The following is a 24,758-nucleotide window of genomic DNA, read 5'->3' as shown; positions in this document are numbered from 1 at the left end:
GTACGGGAGGGAGCAAACGTTGGTGTCACAATACAAAGAAGTGCAAAATGTTTCACAAAACATTTAAAAGGGAAAGCACTGCAAGCAGTAATGATCGTTCACGGAATTCAGCATATCAGATTCCTTTGCCAAGAGCGAAAATCTTGCAGTACTGTTGTACGGTATTCATACTGGCGGACCACTTCTCACAGTCAAAAAACTGACATCACAAGAGAAAGACGACCCATATAATGGAAGCAATCACGTGTCATGAACCATGCATTCCAGTCTCATATAATTCTTCTTTGAAGACCTACGGACAAACATAATACTATCCAACACCAACACTTCGGAAACATTTTCATAAATAATTAAGGAAAAAAGGGAAGGTAGTCCAAGAGAACATTATGGCACAGGGGCGATGGTTGACCGATCAATGGCGAAGGAAAACTTAACGATGAGACACCTTATTACCAGAATGGCAGTCTATGGTTTCCGCCACCTTGTCTGCTACAACACAGCATATCAGGAACCTAGAGCAACGTGTGCGTCTAAACAGAGTAACGTAATAGGCGAGCGTTACCACATACCGCAGAACCCTGCACCTAAGAACATACGCTGAGTAAGCGGCTGTGTAAACCACAATCCGTAATATTTCCACTTTATTATTATAACTGTACTTTGGATAACTGTGGTTATTTGGCTGTTATAAATGTTTTATTATATAATTTTAGTGCATGAGTTCGTAGTGTTTTCTTTCCTCATGTTGTCGTTCCGTTTCCTATTGGTTTATTTATCAGTTGTCACATTTGTGTTTGAAGTTCACTTTTGCTATTTAAGTTTACATATTACCAATTAGAAACGATGAGTGCAGCAGTGAGGGCTACAAATTATCGTTCCGGGTTGAGAAATCGATAGATTTCTGTATTTTTCTGTTTGACATCAATAGATGAGTGACTGCAGTGCAGATAGTCACCTACATTTGCGCCGTGTATGATGATAATGCCATTGGGCAGAGCATGACATGAAAATGTTACCCTATTTTTAAGGAGGATCGTTTTGGTTTTCGTGACTCTCCAAGTTCAGAAAGACCTTCAGGGTTCGGTAAGGAACTTTGAATGCATTAATCCACAACGATCCGTGTCTGTGTACTCGAGAGCTGTCAAATGTGAGGAACTACGATCGTTCGACCATCTGCATCATTGAATTCATATTGTCCTCAGTTAACTGTGTACTGAAGGTAGCGGTACTTCTTTGTGTCTGCCTGATAAGTTCTTTTCATCCATCACTGAACGGTCGCCCAGTTCGCTCAATACAACGTGAAGTGACATATTGAATTCTGCAGACAACGTAACCTGTTAACTGGTTGGTTGTACCCGTGTTGTGTCGGATTCTCCTTTGGAACGTGTTGTGTGTTTTAACACTGATACGTACGGTATATTTCTTGAACAATTGTACGGTTTTGACTGGGACTGCCACCGAGTAGGATAGATTGGCGATCTTAGACTCATTGTACTTCAAACTTTCTCTTTCTAATGTAACTTCATCAGTTACAACTCCTATGAGTGTTTTACCTGTGTGACCAGTTATTTTTATGACGGTTCCGCTATGAAACCGTTTGTGGCAGCCGCTTCTAGTAAGATCTCTAATTCTTTCTAAATTTCATCGTCTTGTAGTGACATGTCCTTAAGGTTTCGTATCACATAGGCTCGCTTGTGGCACTTGGACAGCAGGAATCATTAGTGATTGTACAGTCTGTAGTAGTCGGATTATGAAGTAGGTAGAGGTGTGGGATATTTATGTAACTGATATTTATTTCATGAATTTGATGTTAGATGTAAGAAGAAGCTTCTGAGAAGAAACAAGTCAATGATACTGATTCAACATTTAAACTTCTGCACTTATTGCGTGAAAATAGGATTAAGAACTTTCTTGAAGAAACTGACATTTACAGTGACCGCAATCATCTATACGATCTGCTTGATGGTGAGATTTCAGAGATTCATTTAGAAAGTTCTGCTATTCTAAATGCAAAACGTAACAGGCATGACCATCCACAATTAGTCCCATTTGACTTAAATTTCCTGAATTAACAATTTCCACAGATATGCATGTATCTTGGTTTCATAATGTTTTCGTTCCTTCATGAGCCACGATTAGCAGCCTGATGTACCCAGTGCGCTCAACTGCTGCCAACACAGCCTCCGACGTGACAGCCTTCAAGCAAACAGAGTAGACATTGCACTTCCGTTACCTAATGGGTTCCATTACACCCCTAACGATGGAATTCATAATTACAGCTAATTCTACTCTCTGCACTTTATTAGACCTGCCAGGATGATCGGAACCACTGCCTGCTGAGTATGCAACCTGTGCTGGCACAGATGGACCTTCAGCTGCTGCTGATTCCTGCAACCTGCTTTTAATGCAAAAGTGGATGACCCAAAAAGTAGTACCCAGTTTTACCTTTCGACCAAAAACGGGCATACGCCACTCATCGCTACAAACCGTCAGGTGTGTGTCGATTGGCAAGGACGAGCAAATATGCAGGCACTGCGACATCAGACAACCCACTCGACAGTTTAGGCACTGGACGTTCAAAGGCATTGGTCTCAGATGCTGAAGAACGCCGTCTGTGGTAATCACAGATTGATACTGTTTAGAGGCAGTGGCCAAGGTTCCCCTCAGTTTGTACACAACAGGTGCTGTGAAATCAATGATCATTCAAACCAAAAGGAGTATAACGGTGACCTAAGCAGTCTCTGGACTCAGTCGAAGAGTTGTTTCGAATTCTCTCTTCACTTAATTCAAACAATGAAAGAGTAGCAGATTTTACGGAAAAACTGGCAGTAAGGTAGCACACATGAGTAACAGAGTGAAATACACATAAGTAATTCAGTATTTCACAGAAGGCCCTGAGAGCAAAAACTAAATTGAATCCCGTATAAAAAACGATATACCGTTGCTGACGCTATTGGTCCACTAGGTTGCCCAGTTTCGGTTATCAGTAATATATTATGCTTAATTCTGTAGATCTAATTATAATTAACGTTTCGAGCTCCATACTTCTTCGTTACAAGAGTCACCTATAAAGATTCAACGTACATAATAAAACGAATCTACACTGATCACTGAGAAACTATGTCCATAAAGCCTCGCTGTCACTCTAAAATAGCATAACTTGGAAATTATTAGAGGATCGTCGTTCTTTGCAAAACGTATAACAGATCTCAACGTTTTTCACTTTAATCCTTTGCTGCATGACTTGGGTAACAACGGAGTGGTGACAGACCAGAACATGATGCACTGTGACAGGGTATACATAATCCAAATCAGTAGCAACATACTGCGGAACTATCGATACCAGTCTGGGAGGACATTGTGAAGAGGAAGCATAATGGTTTGAACAGTTCCTCCTGCCACAGATTAAGAGGCTACATTCGCCCATCATCTGACAACACGATGGAGTACATTCAGTTCCACCGCGGTATGTGCCGAATGACATTTTCACCGAGGAGGCTGGGTCTTCATGGCCTCATTACATGACCCCTCAGCCCTTCGGAATACAAGCTGGTAGACCTATGTTGCAGGGCTATGTTAACGACCGCCTGTACACCACACTATGCTACGTACTTGCGGGAATCAATAAGTATTTAGCACTACTGATGCTGCAATGCTGACATCTACAAGAGTAGATCGACACCACCTTGATTTCTACGACCGCCGAGTGAGGCAAGGCTGAGCTTTTTTACTTTCATTTTTTTGGCTCTCTTACACGAGATATCTTCATAAAGACTAAATTACAATATTCTTTGTCTGGAAACATATGTTAAGTTTCAACATTCCTTACTATCTTTAACAGTTGTGAATACGTTTCTTATCTGAATACATGTTACCAATACCTGTTATTGCATAGCGGTTTCTTCGGTATGTAGGATAATGCTTTTTGTGTTGCCTCTTGGTAATCATTGTAGAAGGTGTACCTGACCAGCTGAGTCACCGACGCAAGGTCTTCAGGTACAATGGGTACAAAAGACACCAAATAAATTAAATGATGTCAAGTGAGAATCGTAATAACACCACAGACGATAACAACGAAAATTACATTGATTTTTGGGCGTTCTGCTGCTCCGAGATGAATAAGATAAGCGGCCTGCTGGAAAGATGGGAAGTAAAATCGATCTTCAGACTTCCGTCAAGAATTTCACAATAAATGAGACCCAAGAAAGATGCAGCAGTTCTTAGAGCACCTAAGTTATACAAAACGTCTTATGAGAGTGGCCAAACTTACGTTCTACAAACATTTCGTACTGTTGAACAATACGTTATAGGTTCTATCGCAAACGGTACACCGGAATATTCTATTTCATTGGGAATGATCTTGTAAGTGGTCAGCGGATCGAACATGATGAATCTTCTATTGCGGATTACACTAAAAGCCGCTTGGAGAGTGTAAATAAGAAAGCCATAGAAATAAAAAATCATTACCAGCTGGTTCAGTAGTAACGGAAGGACGCCCTCAGCAGGGCAGATGCCTACAACTCTGTGCTGCGTGGCATCCATCCATCGTGAAAAGGGGTGCATCGATCGAGGAGTCAACCTGTTGCTATATACAAAGATAAAGTTGGTACCAGTGGCGTGATAGTGTAAGATCCCATTGGCAGTCATTTCACTTGTCAGTGGCCAAGGGGCTCATCGTCAAAAGTTCGTGGCATGTCAACGCGGTTGTAAGGCGGAGAATATTTTAAAAAGCGTTATCTCAGCGGGACTCTGTGTTCTTATCCAATATGATCACTTGCGGTGATCCTGTGAGGCGGTCAGCGCGTATGGGAACATTGTCTGTGCGATCCTGGAGATACAGGAATAACATGTCGATCTCATCAGGCTTTAATTCATGTCCAATGTCTCATATAGTATAAACAACTCGTCTCGCACCGATGGTCATCCCATAGAAAAAAGTAGTTTAAATATCGTGATCAAATGGTTCAAATGGCTCTGAGCACTATGGGACTTAACTACTGTGGTCATCAGTCCCCTAGAACTGAGAACTACTTAAACCTAACTAACCTAAGGACATCACACACATCCATGACCGAGGCAGGATTCGAACATGCGACCGTAGCGGTCATGCGGTTCCAGACTGTAGCGCCTATAACCGCACGGCCACGCCGGCCGGCAAATATCGTGATCACTGCACCCCCTCCTGTAACAGGCTCTTCAGACGCTGATCCCATGGTCACACCAAACGCAACATTTGGCTGTCATAAATGGTAAATAACAAAATGGGACAGCCATTCATATCACTTTTGGCCGCTCAGCTGACATAATGAACGATAACATATGGGTTATAGTGTGCGTGTGTCCTACTGTCATTATCTAACTATTTCTCGTAACTGCTGTGATACATGTTTTGATTCAGCTGGCATCATCGGACTGCCTATCACGGTGGCGGCTGTGATAACGCAATTCTTTTCGACGGGCACAATCTCCATGGCCAACCTGCAGAGTGTGGAGGTCCACCCCACATGTCTGCGCCAGATCGCGGCCTGCGTCGAGTGGACCGCAGCTGCCATCGTCATGTCTGCTCTGCCATACGTGGCCCTCATGGTAAGCAAAGGGAAATGACCGTGGAATCTATACGCCTATTTTCATTGTCTGTTACATGAGTGACTCCCAAATGATGTCAGTTATGAATATGCTATCGAAAGACACAGTAGGAGAAGGGTGAGGCGTAGAGGAAAGTACAGGAAAAGAAGGGAAACGAGAGTAAGAACAACACAACCTAGAATGATTTACCAGGTTTTCCTGAGCAAATACTTCACGAAAACCGTACTTACTGCGTACCTCTCTGTAATTTAAAGTCTTTTATACTGGTATCGTGTCATACTTGTTGCATTTTTGCGCTTCTGTTTCGACCTTCCTGCTACGTTGGTAGTCAGTTGCCATAGGAATGTATCAGCAAGAATGAAGAAACAGTGGTTCACAAGACGCTACGGGTATCCGACGGAAACATCTCAGCCACGAGAGCTTACATTCTTATGCTCATCAACCCTCTATGTCCTCTGCATTACTTACTCCCAATAAATCGGGCGTTGTTTTCTAGAGATATCAGAAAACACGTGCGTTCCTCCAGTAATAGATCAGGAGCAATACTGAAGATTAAGTGAGAGTCCCATATCAGCTAACACTGAAGACAGAGTCATTTTATGTTAATTACATGTAAAGTATCGTACATACAAGTGATGCCAGATATTCCCTCCTTGCCACCGCCACAATTCTTTAGGGAAACCTCTTCCATATTTCGTGGCTTCGTAGAGAACCAGTGACGATGAAACTTCCTGACAGATTAAAACTATGTGCCGGACCGAGACTCGTACTCCGGACCTTAGCCTTTCGCGGGCAAGTGCTCTACAAACTGAGCTACCCAAGCACGACTTCTGTAAAGTTTGAAAGGTAGGAGACGAGGTACTGGCAGAAGTAAAGCTGATAGGACGCGGCGTGAGTCGTGCTTGGGTAGCTCAGTTGGTAGAGCGCTTGCCCGCGGAAGGCAAAGGTCCCGAGTTCGAGTCTCGGTCCGGCACACCGTTTTAATCTTCCACGAAGTTTCATATCAGCGCACACTCCGCTGCAGAGTGAAAATCTCAATCTGGAACCAGTGAGGAGTTGATAATAAAAACCACAATGCATACGATCGAACCCACTGCCCCAACCTGGAAGGAACTTACATTAGAGAAAGAAGACATCGAAACGTCTCTAAGGCTGCAATTAATGTTCTCTATAAGCTCGCAGAGTTAATTCTATGAAATAATCTGCTGTTTCGATGAGTTCGTCAGAAAAAGCAATGACTGACTGAGAAGTACCTTAACCATTATGACGTTAACGATGTGTTAGTGTTCACTACGAACAACGATTACATCTGAACCAGCGAAGTAAGTCTCTAGTGCTTAGTTTCCAGCAATGTGTATACTGGGATACTGTCCGAGCATTTCGGTATAAGGTTGTCACCGTCGCAAATGTCTGCGTGTAGTTTGCTATGCCCTTGATCTCTGTATGTGGGTCGCACTGGTGAGATCTGCAAATATCGGAGATAAGCGTTACGTGTCTAGTTTGGAAACAAACTTGTTCCATTCACCCATTGTAGATGATGTTGAAATCAGGAACGCCCACTTTGCATTTCGCCCTTAAGCTCTCATTCAGTACTCTCCAGTTCAGTCACGGGTTTGTTTTTGTGGTGGGATTACTTTCCCATTATCAGCGATACACAGGAGTGTGGATAGATTTACTGATTACGACTTGGCGAGTACGCACTTAGAGTATGACGTCAAACAACACAATGGACGAGCCAAACCATGACACTATGCGGAACGTTCCCAACAGTTACGGGGTCACATCACAGTACTCTCGCGTCAGTCCAAGAGTGTCACTCTGTGTTGTACGTGTTACCGACTGGTTGCAATAGGCTTACTCTCTGTTGTGCGGGTAGTTTCACAGAAACAAAGGAAAGTCGGTTAACAAATTGATGAAATCATTGCATCATTATCACTCTGGAACCAGCCACCGGTGACTTCAGGACCCATACACCATAATACTGAACAATATCCCTGAACAACGCGAGAAATTTTGGCAGTGTGACTTGGGGTCTCTTTGTACTAAGTACCCGTTTTCAAGCATATCTGAATGCGTTCCCTACATCTCTGTTCATGTTGTTGATACACATTCAATTCCCAAAGATGCATTGACTATACTCGTATAATCCCAGCAGTTCTAACCACGGTATACAATCCGTGTCAGCTCTGGTATGATCTTGTGCTTATTCGTATGTTTTTAGTTTGGAACAGAACGTATTTATGTTTTTGGTATATCATTATGTTCCTTTCAACGGAGGAGGAGGAGGAGATTAATGTTTAACGCCCCTGCGACAACGAGGTCATTAGACACGGAGAACAAGCTCTGATTAGGGAGGAATGGTGAAGGAAAGCGGTCTTGCCCTTTAGAAGGAAGCATCCTAGCACTTTCCTTAAGGGATTTAGGAAAATAACGGAAGACCTAAACCTGTATGGCCGGACGTGGGTTTGAACCGTTGTCATCCCGAAAGCGAGTCCAGTGTGCTAACCACCGCCCTACCCCGTTCAGTTCGTTACAGCATTACATAGAGCTAAAACTGTCTTCTTTTTTCTTCTTTTCTTCTTCTTCTCCTTCTTCTTCTTCATTTCAAAGAGTTGACTTATAGCCTGTTCCGTCTTCACAAAAACCACCTTAGCTTATATCTTTCCATATCTCTCTTTCCATTATGTTAGCCGTCTATGACATGTCTGGTTACACTCTCTGCTTAATTTGCTATCAATACGCTTCTTCCATTTTGTTATCTCGTATTCTATTCTTGCATTCATGTAAAATATAAGTCATTCTTTCCTTATTTCAAAATATTTTTCTTGATCTCTCACAGAACATCTTTTTGCGTTCCTTGAAAATTTCACTTAAACTGACTGTATCCTTATTTGTTCTTTCTTAGTTATTGTCCAGCTCTCACTTCCGGATGTGAGCACAGGTGTTGCTAATAGTTTGTAGACTTTGGTATTTCTATGTTTCCTGGATTTATTGGCTTATGTGCTGTGTATAGTGCAACATATCATTTCAATTTTCTTTAACTTATTGTCGATACCGATTCCATATTCACAATTATATAACAGCCTAATACCTAAAATTGAGACACCTGTTCAGCTTATTTTCCATATATTATTGTGTTAGAAAGTACTGGACATTTTCCTGTGAAATCTACAAATTTGCACTTATTTTTTGTGAGCCATCCCCAAACTTTTTCGAGATTATTTGGTCTAGCAAAGAGTACAGTATTTAAGTGTGTGTAATTAATTTTATTTCTAGCATACATTCTTGTTTCCATAGTGTCTTTCATGTATACGGTAAATCAGGTGGGTTAGCGACTGCACTCTTCTCGTACTTATATTTCAAATCTTACTCAACTATTATGAGAAAACAAAGCAATAATATCATCAATTCGAAGTTGTTACTCAAGCTCGATAACTGTTTCTGATAAAAAGTTTAAAATGCCGGAGGCTATTTCAAGATGCTTGTGGTAACCTTTAAATAAATTCATAACAACAAAGTGACACCTCGTCCGCGTATTGGTGCCTGCTGTTTTTCTCCAGCCCAAGTAATGAAGATTATGGCTGGTAACCACGGTGCAACAGTTTAATACTTGACATGCCCAAACTTTGACATGCAATAGTGCAGTGTCATTCGCTTCTGAAGAAGGCCAAATTATTTTGGCTAAACCCTGGGTTAAGTTTGGTTTCTATTTGCAACTGAGGCCGACGTGTTACTTGTTCAAAACGCTTTTCTTTGTCGCCATTATTGAGCTTCTGTACCAGCTCCAACTTGAATGGTTTCATAGACATATTCTGTCGCAGAACTTTCCGTAGTGTCATTGAAGCCATTTCTAGTTCACGGATGCAGGACGCACTGAATAATTTGGACTCCTTATGAATGTCTCTCGTACACGCTCCAAATTCACTTCACTCATACTGGGATGTCCGCTTCTCTTTGCCGGGCACAAGCAACCCGTCGTAAGGAATTTTTTGTGCCAGTGGTAAATGGCCTTCCTTGTTAGTGGCTTATTACTGTACTTGGTTCTAAATATCCGTTACCAGCAGTAGCACAGTTGTTTTTGTCGAACTCCAACATACAGAAAGCTCGTTCCTCACCTTAACTCGTCATGTTTGAGACTAGCGCTGACTATCGGCAAATTACCAAACTACGCTGAGGCAGTATATGTGAAAAAAAAACTTCCAGAGCTTCTCTTCAAAATGACATATGTACGACATCTGTACGATGTTTCATCCTTGTGCAATAAATAATTGAATGTGTTCCCAGGCTTAATGTACACCCGTATAATAAGGAACGAGGAACTGCAGAGCAAACCGAACTCTTTCGCAACTATTGTATCATCTTAAGAACTGAAAACTTACATGCCAGAGAGACAAACAGAAAGAGGCCTTACATCATGACAACGCGAAATACTCACCTGCAACGACCTTCAGGAAACAGGGAGCTAATGTGCCTTGGGGAGTCCCAGGGAGGACTTCCTGAGATCCTAACAGCTATGTCCCAGTCTCTAAGCCCTGGGTGGCACAGCAGAGCAGACCCTGCTATTTCTGAATTGCACTTCAGCACGTAGGGACTAACCATCCTGACAAATGAGAGATCCAGTTTGGTTCTAATACCGAGTGTGGTGTAGAGTTGTGTTGTGTAGTACAGCGTTGACGAAGTGTAGTCCAGAATTATAAATTACGAAATTTGTTAAAAAATGTTTCAAATGGCTCTGAGCACTATGGGACTTAACATCTGCGGGCATCAGTCCCCTAGAACTTAGAACTACTTAAACCTAACTAACCTAAGGACATCACACAACACCCAGTCATCACGAGGCAGAGAAATACGAAATTTGTGATCTACCAATGCTGTATACTGTAAAAGGCCAGTGACGTGTGCCTTCTGATACGTTTGTGACGGATGGACAAACAGTAGTACGCTGACTTTTTTTCAAGTTTTTATTATTTTATTTAAATTAAGTTATTTTATGTAGGTTTTCCGCCTTAAATAGCATAATTCTTATTCACTGCTAACACATTTGAAAGTGTGTTAAAATATTATCTGATTTAGTCATGGAATTTCATGTCAAGGTTAGGTCCCTTGTTTTAAGTAGATAGGGGACTAAAGAAGTAGCAAATATACAAACAACACCAATGACGTCAAATGGACCGCATTTACCTCATGTATCATACAATGGAATATCAGGAATACCGCCGACATGTGGAGATATTATGGTTAATAAACTAATATCGACGTCAGAGAGTAGTAAATGAGATTTTGGGTCCTAAGGAACAAATTGGATGTATGACTGCTGAAGCAGAAACAAAAAAGAAGTAATTGTCAAATGTGAGTTGCGTGAGTTAGTAGAATTATCCGTTGATTCATGGCTAAAAATGTACGAAGGTGCCCATTTCTTCAGTTTTGTTTCCGTTTTAATGAATATAAATTTCAGTTTTTTGTGTTCGGAACACACAAATGAATTGCTCACTGCGTAGCATCGAATAATTAGTAGGCTGTACTAACAAAATGTCCATCTGGATTTTTCCAGAAAGACTTTTCAACAGGAAATTCTATATATCCTTTCGCTGATCAAATATTAAATGCGCTGAATAACCGAACATGAATTGCATTAAAGATATTACTCATTACTGGTATCGACGAGATGTCAAACGGAATCTTTGTTCCTTGTATGTGGGCGAAGATGCTTCTGTGGAAGTTTCTTTGCAACAAATGCTTAAATCCTTTCACAAAGATTTTCCAAGAGATCGTTTGAAAGTAAATAATGAGCTCATGAACTCTCGAAATTACTTATAACCCGAATAAATAATGTAACGGTATAAATTCGAAAGGAATTCAGCCTGACTGTTAGGATCGATTATATCCGGCCTTTCCTGGATATTTATTTATAGCTGTACCCGTGACGTCGTATACGTGGGATTTATTTTCCTTGTATAGCTTTATGTGACTGAGTAAAAGATGAAGCACTTGTCAGCTTCACTAACATGGAAGAGAACCACGCAGAGCTGGGCACTGTGAACCGCAACTGACACTGAGGTCCATGCAGCATCTGGTCTGTGATTTGTTTACGGTCTTATGCGCTCACCTGCAATTACACACTCTTAAAGCGATATGGTAAATTGTGAGGAATAAGTTGTATTCCGCCAGGCCACATAGCGTCGCAATTTCGTCTTCTTTGCAGTTATGTTGGAGGGAAGTGACTTTCATCCTCTGTTAGTGAATGGTTCTCAACTGTGTGATAATGGATGACGTTCTCGATTACAGTTACGGCACAGCTCGCTTTCGCCAGGAGTTTCCACAGAGCCAGTTAAAGCCTGATGTTCTGGAGCTGCAGCAACCCTGCCTCACGATATTCCTTCGATTCTAGAGATCGGAGAGTTCTCAGTTCCTTAGCCGTTGTGATTTATTCAAAAACCCAATCAACTTCAAGGCGCTTTTACTCCTAAACAAAAGAAAATCAGTATGTAATGAGTAGGCACCCAAATAACAAAAAAAACTTCATATATCTGTTTGCCTAGCAAGGAAAGTAAATAAAAACCTAACAAAAGAAGAAAAGCAACGTTATGAGTTACTTATATACAAAGCGAAACCAATAAATCCGTATGGAGAAATAAAGTTAACACTCTTGTATTTATACGAAAATGCCTCTGTCTCAGAGACAAATAAACTGTTGTAGAAAGAGAGTCAAATGTTACTACACTACTGGACATTAATATTGCTACACCTGGAAGAAATGCAGATGATAAACGGGTATTCATTGGACAGATTATTATACTAGAATTGGCACGTGATTTCATTTTCACGCAATTTGGGTTCATAGATCCTGCTAAATCAGTACCCAGAACAACCACATATGGCCGTAATAACGGCCTTGATATGCCGAGGCATTGAGTCAGACAGAGCTTGAATGGCGTGTACAGGTACAGTTGCCCATGCAGCTTCAACACGATACCACAGTTCATCAAGAGTAGTAACTGGCGTATTGTGACGAGCCAGTTGTTCGGCCACCATTTACCAAACGTTTTCAGTTGGTGAGAGATCTGGGGAATGTGCTGGCCAGAGCAGCAGTCGAACATTTTCTGTATCCAGAAAGACCTGTACCGAACCTCCAACATGCGGTCGTGCATTTGCCTGCTGAAATGTAGGATTTCGCAGGGATCGAATGAAGGGTAGAGCCACGGGTCGTAACTCATCTGAAATGTAACGTCCATTGTTCAAAGTGCTGTCAATGCGAACAACAGGTGACTGAGACGTGTAACCAATGGCACCCCATACCATCAAGCCAGTATGGCGATGACGAATACAGGCTTCCAATGTGCGTTCACTGCCATGTCACAAAGCACGGATGGGACCATCATGATGCTGTAAACAGAACTAGGATTCTTCCGAAAAAATGACGTTTTGCCATTCGTGCGCCCAGGTTCGTCGTTGAGTACACCATTGCCGGCGCTCTGTCTGTGATGCAGCGTCAAGGATAACTGCAGCCATGGTCTCCAACCTGATAGTCCATGCTGTTGCAAACGTCGTGAACTGTTCGTGCACATGGTTGTTGTCTTACAAACGTCCCCATCTGTTGACTCAGGGATCGAGACGTGGCTGCACGATCCGTCACAGCTATGCGGATAAGATGCCTATCATCTCGACTGCTAGTGATACGAGGCCGTTGGCATCCAGCACGGCGTTCCGTATTACCCTCGTGAACCCACCTACTCCGTATTCTGATAACAGTCATTGGATCTATACCAACGCGAGTAGAAATGTCGCGATACGATAAACCGCAATCGTGATAGGCTACGATCCGACCTTTATCAAAGTCGGAAACGTGATGGTACACATTTCTCCTCCTTACACGAGGCATCACAACAACATTTTACTAGGCAACGTCGGTCAACTGCTGTTTGTGTATGAGAAATCGGTTGGAAACTTTCCTCATGTCAGCACGTTGTAGGTGTCGCTACCTGCGCCGTCCTTGTGTGAATGCTCTGAAAAGCTAATCATTAGCATATCACAGCATCTTCTTCCTGTCGGTTTAATTTCGCGTCTGTGCACGTCATCCTTCTTTTTTCTTCCTTAATTGATTTTCATTCCCCCTGAAGGGGGCGGGCTGGCAGCAGCTTAGTACGCTGCTCTACAGCCTACAGACTTTTAATTTAAAAAACGGAAGAAGAAAAGAAACAAGAAAAGTAGGCGATAAAACGATGACGTCAAGTGTAAAATGGAGGAAAATGCGGAAAGTTAAAACAGAAAGCAGAAGGGGTTAGCAACGTTAATAAAAGACACAGGAATCAGACAAGTAACATAGTACACACACAATTAAAAAAACACGGCGACAGTCTGGTTTCTGTTCGCAAGAGATAAAAGGCACACCCAGCGATAGTATGATGGCCGTTCGCAACACTTCCCAAAAAACACAACACGGAACACTCACTGTAGAACACTCACTGTATAACACTCACTGTAGAACACTCAATGTAGAACACTGCATGAGAGTGGCGGCACAAAGATGACACTCACGAGCAAAAGGGAGATGGGGGGAAGGGACCTGGAGGATGGGGAAGAACAAGGACGGAGGAAGGAAAAAAACGAAAAAGAGGGCGGGGACCAAGGAGGGAGAGGACTAATAAAGGGGGAGAAGGCAGATGCAGGTGGGAATGAGAGAAGGCAGAGGAGGGAAATGTAAAAGAACTTGGGGGAGAGAAGGGGGCAAAGAGAGGGGAGGTGGGGAAGAAAGAGGATGGAAGGGGGGGAGAGGGAGCCCGGGAAAAGGACAGAGGAAAGGAGGGGGAGTGAGGATCAGAGTTGATAGGAGGGATTAATGGAGGGAGGGAGGGCATCATCCAGGAGGGGAAGTTGATGGAAGCCACCTTGGGAAAAGAGATGTAGGGTGTAGAGATGGAAGGTAGGGAGGATACAACTGTGAAGACGTGGCAGGGGGCGGGGATTTTCGTGGAATAGGAGCAGATGGGGCAAGGAATGAGATCATAGAGGATCCGCGTGGGGGACGGGAGGCGTATACGGAAGGAGAGGCGGAGTGCATGACGCTCAAGGATCTGGAAGGACTTTTAGAATTTGAGGGGCAGATATCCAGGCAGGACTGGCATAACAGAGGATGGGACGGATTAAGGATTTGTAAGTGTGGGGGATGGTAGAGGGGTGCAACCCCCATGTCCAGCCAGAGAGGAGTTTGAGGAGTCAGAGCCAGTTGTGGACTTTGGATTGGATGGAGCAGAGATGAGGGATCCAGGTGAGGTGATGGTCAATGGTGAGGCCAAGGTAGGTGAGGGTCGGGGTGAGGCGGACAGGCTGGGCACAGGTAGTAAGGGAGAAATCCAGGAGCCGGAAGGAGCGAGTGGTACGACCTACGATGATTGCCTGGGTCTTGGAAGGATTTAGTGTCAGGAGCCATTGGTTACACCATGCAGCAAAAAGGTCAAGGTGATTCTGGAGAAGGCGTTGGGACTGTTGGAGGGTAGGAGCAAGGTCGAGGAATCAGCATATTGCAAGAGGTGTACTGGAGGGGGGAGGGGGGGTTGGGGCATATCTGCCATGTACAGGAGGTAGAGGAGAGGGGAAAAGACATAGCCCTGGGTCACACCTGCAGGGGCTAGAAGGTGTGGGAATTGGCATTATGGATGGTGACATAGGAGGGGCAGTGGGAGAGGAAGGAGGCCATCAGATGGATGTAGTTGATAGGAAGGGCGTAGTTTTGGAGTTTAAACAGGAGAGCGGAATGCTAGACATGGTCGTAGGCCTTTTCGAGGTCAAGGGAGACAAAAATGGCGGAGCAACTGGAGTTAAGCTGGAGGGAGAGGAGATGAGTGAGTCAGAGGAGTTGGTCATCTGCAGAGAACGTTGAAAGCCACATTGGGTGTTTGGGAGGAGGTGGTTTTGGCGGAGGTGGTGATGGATGCGCAGGGAAACGATGGATTCCAAGAGCTTGCTTAACACTGATGTGAGACAGATTGGACGATAGGAAGAGGAATTAGATGGAGGCTTGTTGGGTTAGGAGAACATCAGGATATGGGAGGTTTTCCACAGGTCAGGATAGAAGCCAGTGGCAAGGATGACATTGTAGAGGGTGGCAAGGATTGAAAGGAAGGAGGGAGGGCAGTGTTTGAGGTGGTGGTAGGTAATATAGTCGTGGCTGGGAGCAGTGTTGGGTTTAGTGCAGGGTGTGAGGCTGATGTCCTGTGTAGTGATGTGAGTGTTAAGTTCAGATGGTGCTCTGGGGCCCAAGTACTGGAAGCTAGGAACAAGGGGAGGAACAGAGGTATTTGTACGGTCCATGATGTCAGGGAACAGGGAATAATCAAAGTGGGGATCATTTGGGACGGAGAAAACATCAGAGAGGTGAGAGTAAAAGTGGTTGGACTTACTGAGGTTGTCAGGAAAGGGATGGTCATTAACGAGGAAAGGGTACTGAGGGGTGGGGCGGTTCCCAGTAAGGCGGTGGAAAGCAGACCAATACTTGGAAGAGTTTATGGGGAGCATGGTGTTGAGTTATGTACATGTCTGGCGCCAGGCACGGCGTTTCTTCGCAGTAAACAAGTTGCGGATGTGTCGTTGTAATTGCCGGTGGCGGGTAAGTGTAACCCGGTCTCGAGTGCAGAGAAAAGAGCGGTAGAGGTGGCAGGACTCTCGAAAGAGGAGGATGGCCTGTGGAGGCAGGGCGGTGCAGTGAGGGTGGATGGCTTTGGTGGGTATATGGGTGGCGACAGCGTGAGACAAGGTCTGGTGCAGGAAGGCAGCAGTGCAAGAGATGTCATTAGGAGATTTGAGGGTAAGGTCTTGGCCGTCAACCTGGGTGTGAATGGAGTCCCAGTAGGCATCCCAATTGGCACAGGAGTAATCATGGACAAGTTTAGGAGGGACGTTAGGATGAGGAGCATTGCGGGGATAGCGACCATCAGAGATAGTGAGGAGAACAGGAGCACGGTCACTGCCAATGAGTTCAAGGACATCTGTGGTGATGTGCCCAAAGGTGTTGGGAGGGGCAAGGACCACATCAGGAGTGATATTGGATTTGGGTCAGGTGTGCTGAGGCAGGGGAACCAGGTCGCCCTGGAGGGTGGTGAGAAACTGATGCCACCGCTGGAGGTCGGCAGGATCATGGATGTGGATATTGAGGTTGGCGGCAATCACATAGGTGGAGAAGGTGCGCTCAATGTAGGCCAGGAAATCGAACGGGATGGGGGTGCGAGTGCGGAAATAAATGGTGACACAGGTGATGGTAAGGGTGGGGAAGAAGAGGCTGAGGGTGAGATGCTCGGCAGGATTGTTAAGGAGAGGTTGGGGCCAGACAGGGAGGTGCTCGATGTGGCCTATAGCAACTCCACCACCTGCCAGAGGGTACGGGTTATCGGTGCATTGAAGGGTGTAAGGCGTCATGGAGATGGAGATACGGGGTTGAAGGAAGGTTTCATTTAGGAAGAAGGCATCCACGCAGTGCTGACGGAGGGTGTGGAGGAAGAGGAGCTTGTGGGTGGGCAGGGAACGAATGATGTGGTACAGGAGAGGGTAGGGTTGTTGCACCATGGGAGGGGAGAGTTAGATAAGGGTGGTGAGGGGGGTGAAGGTGAAGTGGGCCTGGTTGTGGGAGTATGTGGCATAGGTGGTAAGATGGAATGTGCAACAAGGGCGATTTGAGAAAGAATGTGGGAGCGCTGGAAGGGGTGGATGTTTTGGAGCACAATGGTGATGAAACAGATGATGTCCTCGGCAGTAGGTGGAGGGTGGTGCGAGTTGTTGGGGTGGATGGGGTCATCAACAGGACGGACAGGGACGGTGAGCTCAGGGGTGACTGGTGAAAGTTTTGCTTTACACTTCGAGGAGTAGGTTGGATGTGGTTCGTTGCAAGTGTTGCAGGAGCGTGGGGAGGTGAGGTTGGGGAAATTCTTGAGGAAGTGTGAAGCTTTGCAGTGGGGAGAACTACGGTGGTTCTTGCAGGCAGAGGTAACGTGGTCGTTGTATGTGAGACAGCATTGGCAGCGGTAGGATTGGACTGGGGAACGGAAGGGGTCTACCTTATGACGGCAATTGTAGATGAGGGCTCCCTCAGTCAGGAGGCGGTCAATGGAGGAGGAGGATTCAATGAATATCTGCATGAGAAAAATAAGCCCGGCATCATTCAGGATGAGACGGGAAGTGGGTTTCAATGTCGGGTCGGGAGTTGCGTTCCGCCAACACCTCAGCCTCCGTGATCACGGGGCTAAGCTTCGTGATCACAGCGGTGAAGGTTGGCGGACGTCAGGGAGGTTGAGGCTGACGAGGAGAGGTCGGGGTGTGGTTGGGGGTGAGGGTTGCCCATTGGCCAAATTGGATATGGGGGATGCGGGAGAGGAAATCGGTGTGGAAGGAAGCATTGGGGGATCTAATGAGGACTGAGTTCTTGCGAGGAATGAGAAGGGAGATGGGGGCATTGGGGTAGTATTTCCGGATGGCGAGGGTGAGGGAGCGGGCATCAAGGAATTGAGGGTCGGGATTGGAGAGGAATAAGGTGTGGGTGGCTGGCGTGGCGGAGGTGGAGGTCGGGGTCGCGTCAATGGGGGTGTGTGGGTCACACGAATTGGCGGTTTTTTTGGAGGAGATATCGGGGGAATGGTCAACATTCGGGGACTTTGGAGGTTTCGTGGTCACGACCGGATGGAGAGGGGGCTGGGGAACGGGTTTCAGGGGGAGGTCGCGGGGGGCAGGACCACCCTGAGCAGCGGATGACGCAGACGGGGGGGGCCGTCGGCACGTCATCTTCGTGGTGTAGTAATTTTAATGGCCAGTAGTTTATAACCTATCGAAAGAAGAAAGTGATGTCGTAATGTTTCTGACATGCTAGGCGAAATCAATAAGTCTGTATGTCGTATCCAAGTAAATTTGCTGTTCATTAATATTCCTAAAGGTAAGAATGGAGTGCTTAATACTGTCACTTTCGTAAACTTCCGAAAATACATTTGTCACTCAGTCAGAAACAGCTACCAGCCCCATTTGTTGGCTATTAAACTAATAGCGCTATGTATCAGTTATTTAAAGTTCTCCACAAGGATTAAACGTTTGAACTACCAAGCTGAGAGGAGAATTTTAGGTAAAACTTCGAAGTAAAATGCCTTTCCTCCATGATCCCATGTTTTTTTTTTTTTTTTTTTTTTTAATTAGTGGTTTGAGGCAGACAGACACAATAGATTGACGCAAATTCTTACATCTCAGTGTCTTTCTTCTCCTTGATCCTATAAATATCCCATGAAACTTCCACTATCTGTTCTGGAATTAGCGTGTTAAATAGACAAGACACGCATGTCGGTTTTTACAGTTTTATAATTAGTCTAGATATAGCATGTGTATGTCTAAAGGGGAAAAAACTATTTTCACTGTACGTTACCTAACTACAATTCAGTGTTTGCTATTTCTCTACAGTTATTGTAAATGTCGGAATTTACGTGTGCAATAAATGATTTTACGTTTTCGTTGCTAATCTCAGTCGGTAATTCGCAGCTGCAAATCGTGATAAGCACGTTTTCTGTTTGTACGTTTCACCTGTCCCGAATATGAATAAGAGTGGAAAATTTTCACTGACACTATGCCACAAATAATCCTCTAGTAGCTCTGTAGTTAGGTCATTTTACTCTTGCGTACGTTGTATAGTTGTTGTTATTGTGGTCTTCAGCCCTGAGACCAGTTTGATGCAACTCTCCAAGCTACTCTATCCTGTGCAAGCTTCTTCATCTCCCAGTACCTACTGCAACCTACATCCTTCTGTATCTGTTTAGTGTATTCATCTCTTCATCTCCCTCTACGATTTTTACCCTTCACGCTGCCCTCCAATACCAAATTGGGGATCCCTTGATGCCTCAGAACATGTCCTACCAACCGATCCCTTCTTCTAGTCAAGTTGTGCCACAAACTTCTCTTCTCCCCAGTCCTACTCAGTACCTCCTCATCAGTTAAATGATCTACCCATATAATCTTCAGCATTCATCTGTTGCACCACATTTCGAAATCTTCAATTCTCTACTTCTCCAAACTAGTTATCGTCCATGTTTCACTTCCATACATGGCTACACTCCATACAAATACTTTCAGAAACGACTCCCTGAACTTAAATCTATACTCTATGTTAACAAATTTCTCTTCTTCAGAAACGCTTTCCTTGCCTTTGCTAGTCTACATTATATATCCTCTCTACTTCGACCATCAACAGTTATTTTGCTCCACAAACTGCAAAACTTCTTTACTACTTTAAGTGTCTCATTTTCTAATCTACTTCCCTCAGCATCACCCGACTTAATTCGACTACATTCCATTCTCCTAGTTTCGATTTTGTTGATGTTCATCTTATATCCTCCTTTCAAGCACTGAACGTTCCCTTCAACTGCTCTTGCAAGTCCTTTGCTGTCTCTGACGGAATTACAATCTCCTCAGCGAATCTCAAATTTTTATTTTTAATTTCTTCCCCATATATTTTAATACTTACTTTGAATTTTTCTTTATTTACGTTTACTGCTTGCTCAATTACACAGATTGAATAACATCAGGGGTAGAGGCTACAACACTGTCTCACTCCCTTCCCAACCACTGCTTCCCTATCATGACCCTCGACTCTTATAACTGCCATCTGGTTTCGGTACAAATTGTAAATGGCCTTTCGCTCCCTGTATTTTACCCTTTCCAACTTAAGAATTTGAAAGAGAATATTTTAGTCACCATTATCAGAAGCTTTCTCTAAGGCTACAAATGCTAGAAACGTAGTTTTGCGTTTCCTTAAGCTATTTTCTGAGATAAGTACCAGGGTCAGTTCTGTCTTACGTGTTCCAATATTTCACCGGAATCCAAACTGATCTTCGCCGACGTCGGCTTCCACCAGTTTTTCCATTCGTCTGCAAAAAAACGTGTTAATATTTTCCAGCTGCGAATTATTAAACTGATAGTTCGGTAATTTTATATGTCAACACCTGCTTGGAATTATTATATTCTTCTTGAAGTCTGAGGGTATTTTGCCTGTCTCATACAACATGCTCATCAGATAGTAGAGTTTGGTCAGGATTGGCTCTCCCAAGGCTGTCGGTAATTCTAATGGAATGTTGTCTACTGCCGGCCTATGTGGCCGAGAGGTTCTAGGCGCTTCAGTCTGGAATTGCGCGACCGCTACGGTCGAAGATTCCAATCCTGCCTCGTGCATGAATGTGTGAGATATCCTTAGGTTCGTTAGTTTTAAGTAGTTCTAAGTTCTGTGTGACTAATGACTCAGAAGTTGAGTCCCATAGTGCTCAGAGCCATTTATGAAAAAAGTGTAGGATAGAATGTTATCTGTATATAGTCTATAGCCAAAAATACAATAATTTTGACTTCGACATATTGAATAACTGCGAATGTTCGTAATATCTTCTTGAAAGGGCATACATTTCTCATGTGATTTAGAGACACGTGTATAATCATCAAGTTTAAAACATATGTGTTCATTGATTGAGACAGTATGTAAGAAGTAAATCTAGCAATATTTTTGAGAGACCAAGAATGGTTCATGGTAATCACATAACATGTACTGAGACACCGCCAACGGCCTTGCGGCAGTTGCAACCCCCATTCCGGTCTCATCACTGAAGTGAAGCGCTGTAGGCTTGTCTGGCAGTTGGATGGGTGACCATCCGGTCCGCCGAGCGCCGTTGGCTAGCGGCGTGCACTGAGCCCTTGTGAGGCCAAATGAGAAGCTACCTGGTGATGAAGTAGAGGCTCCGCTCACGGAAACTGACAACTGCGGTGTGCTGACCACATGCTCTACCATATTCGCATAGAGTGTCGACGGCGGTGACACGGCGATCGGTCGGTACCGTTGGGTCTTCCAGGTCTGTTCGTACCATGATTAGTTTTATATAGTGAGAGGTCAATGATTATTTCATAGAAATCGTAAAACGATTTGTATGAACATAAAACTTACCTCTGTTTCCTTTCGTGCTGCCAACATCAAAAACTTATTCAGACAGGATTTAAAACTTCACCTATGCAGAGACATAACCCGGTATATTACCTTTTGGAAGACAAGTGACAAATTTCAAATCATGGTCCGACTGTCGTCCTTTGTCAGTCGAAAAGTTTTTAACTGCTTACATTCCCCTGCAGAGTGGAAGATCAGTTGCAGAATTTCAGAATTGTCACTTTTTAATACAGAAAAGCAGTAAAGACGATTAATATAAGAGCACAGCACTGTAGACATTCGTGACAGAACTGATAATTAATGTTACGAAATTGGAAATGTTTCAGAGTCTGTTCTTGTTCAAGTAAACAAGTTTTCTTTCTTTTTCTGTCCTTGTTATGAGTATTGTCTTGACTCGAAACTATGATTTGCTTCGCTAACGCTCTTTTTCTTTTTCAGAGTGATAGACGGACCCCCTACGCCATTCTCGCAGCTCTAAACTTGGGAACAGCGTTTGCAGTATCGTTCCTTCCAGAATCGGCGTTGCAGAGGCTACCAGAATCATTACAGGATGCTGCCGTCTTCGGAAAAGACCAGAAGTATTGGAGCTGGAAGCCAAAGCCAGCTCCACAGTGTGCCATGGAGTAAACCCATTTAGGGAGTTCGTTAAACGAATCTGTCGTTTATATACTTTTTCTGAAGAAAAGTGCAAATTTTTACCCTGTTTGTTACCATAGCTGAAGACTACGCCAACATAGTGGAAGAATGTGGGAAGACAGTTGTCTCTAGGTCTACATGATTCATTAAAGGTGTCGCGAAATATTTCTTTAGACTGCACACATTCTTCATAATTTCATGTATAAGGTGTTACTGAGTAAAATAGTTACTAGTTTTAGCAAATACGTAGTGTCAGTCAAGAACAGTTCCAGTTGAGAATATTGCAATAGTTTTTCGATATTTTGAATAGCTCGAAGTTTCCCCTGTGTTCTGAAATGCAGTACTACGAGTTGTCGTAAGAAGTAAAGTTTATTTATGATACTTGGGAGGAACCAGAGTGATATAACGTATTTATTGAAACGTTTTCATTCAATATTATTGGTGGATATGTCACATAATATACGATTACGAAAGAATGTCGTTCATTATGTACAAAACTATTTGAGATCCAACGTCACTACCCTCAAGTGTTATGTTAAAATTCCTTGCCAAATAAATTTAGTCTACACAACACTTTAAATTTGAAGACATGATATTGGTGGTCCAGGTTTTGTGTCTCCTTATTTTGGTATTTATTATTTATTTTATTATTTACACGAATTGGCCAACTAAGGACAGCGTTACAAATTCTATTTCATTTCTACTTTTTTCTTTCTCTTCTCTCAGGCTGCTGTTCTGCCTGCTGCCATTTTTGATAGATGTTCTGCTGTTAGTTTCCTGTTGGTCTTCGGTTTTGGAGCCTCCAGCAAAACCTCGAATTCAGTTGTTGCCTTTCTGTACTTGTCCCTGTTCATTGCGTCCATTTCTGTAAGTCCAAGTTCTCCGATGTCTTTCTTTATTCCTTGCAGCCAAGAGTAGGCTGTTTTCCTCTGTTGAATTGTACTGAAGATTTTCTTCGTTAATTTGCCATCATCCATTCTCACCAGATGACGAAAGAACATCAGCCTTCTCTTTCTAATTTCCGTTGTGACTGATTTAATAGATTGTTTTTCATGGCTCATCTTTACCCATTCTTCAACAATTCTTTGTGCCCACCAACAATCTTCCTCATAATTAATCTTACCTTCTTCTTTAGCTCATCTATTAGTCCTTTGTTCTTGAGGGAGAGTGTTTCTTCAGCATTTTGAACTTGTGTTCTCGTCACTGTATTGCAGTGTAATAACTTTGCATTTCGGGACAGGTATTTTCTGTTGTACAGCTTCTGTGTCAAAATGTATGCCCTCCTAAGTTTAGGTACTCGAAGTTTGACACCTTTTCTATGCCAGTATCGTTTGTTGTTTCTCCCACATATTTAAAGTATTAGACGCTTCTATATATGCAGAAATTGTGTGCAATTCTTTGATTTCCTTATATTTGTAAGACATGAATTTAGTTTTTTCTTGTGACATCTGTAAACCAAATTTGACTGCACGCTTTGCTAAGATTTCTATTTGCTTACTTGAATCTGCTAAATTTTGTGGATAGAAGAACAATATCATCTGCAAAAACTAGTGCATGTATAGTGAGGTTTTTGACTGATCCTCCAAAGAATCCTTTACTTTTTGTTGTGTGTTCCTCCAATGTCTCCCTCATAATCTTTTCCAAATATGTTGAATATAATTGGGGAGAGTCCATCCCCTTGTCTCAAACCCGTTTGGATTTTAAAAGGTTCAGAAATCTTGCCTCGAAAATTGACTTTGGACTTGATATCTGTCAGTGTTTACTTTAGTACCCTTTAGTTTTTCTATCAATTGCAAATTCCGCCAGAGGTCCAATGAGGAATTCTCTGTCTATGGAGTCATGCGCTTTTCTAAAATCAGTAAACGTCGTAACATGTGGTTGATCGGCACGAGTTCTAATTATATTTTTTAAGTTAAATAATTTGCTCCGAACAGTTCCTCCCTTTTGTAAACCGACATTGGTATTCTCCTACCTGTGCGTCGAGAATTCTATTTAGTAATATCGTGGAAAGGACCTTGTATGGAACGGATAGAAGGAAAATTCCCCTGTATTTGTTCACTTCTGATCTGTCACCATTTTGTGAAGTGTAGGTATAAGTGCCGTCCTCCAATCATCTTGATCATGTCGGTTCTCCAAACTTCCTTAACGGTTGTACCGAGCTGCAGTGCTACGTTTCGCTCAGCTAGTCTCAAAAATTCAGCTGTGATTCCATCTACACCAGATGATTTGTTATTCTTGAGGGATTTTATAGCTTGCCGGACTTAATTTAGATGTGATTCTGCAGGGATTTCTTCTGGAGTTTTGAATTCCGGTTTCTCGGGAGGCGCTTCACAGTTGAGAAGGTCTTCGAAATAATATGCTAAAATGTTGCAGTTTTCTTGTTCATTAGTAATTAATTTCCCTGATTTGTCATGAAAATTTCACCTTGGTGGTGTGTAACATTTCAGGTATCTTCTGAAAGATTCGTAATAGTCTCTGGATTTATTTTGAGTGAAGTAGACATGTATTTGTTGAAGGGATAGTCTTTAATACACTCTCTTGTCGTTTCTGATTGTGTAGAAGGCTATTTTTCTACCTTCCGTGAACCTTTTGATGT

General features: G+C 43.3%; 1 protein-coding gene and 1 non-coding gene across 2 annotated transcripts in view; both read left to right on the top strand.

Annotated features, from left to right (window-relative positions):
- Window positions 1–22,153, top strand: part of LOC126474789 (solute carrier family 22 member 7-like) — a 111,741-nt gene extending 89,588 nt beyond the window's left edge. Inside the window, exons 8-9 of the mRNA XM_050102264.1 lie at window positions 5,399–5,586; window positions 21,965–22,153. Of these exons, the coding sequence (XP_049958221.1) occupies window positions 5,399–5,586; window positions 21,965–22,153 (377 nt within the window). The remainder of the gene's footprint in view (window positions 1–5,398; window positions 5,587–21,964) is intronic.
- Window positions 6,486–6,560, top strand: Trnap-cgg (transfer RNA proline (anticodon CGG)). Its single transcript has one exon. It is a non-coding gene; the product is annotated as a tRNA-Pro (tRNA).
- Window positions 22,154–24,758: the final 2,605 nt, after the last annotated feature.

This window comes from Schistocerca serialis, chromosome 4, assembly GCF_023864345.2.
Source record: "Schistocerca serialis cubense isolate TAMUIC-IGC-003099 chromosome 4, iqSchSeri2.2, whole genome shotgun sequence".
Taxonomy (NCBI): Eukaryota; Metazoa; Arthropoda; class Insecta; order Orthoptera; family Acrididae; genus Schistocerca; species Schistocerca serialis.
Note: the sequence above shows the minus strand (reverse complement) of the source record. Positions and strands in the feature narration are given on the sequence as shown.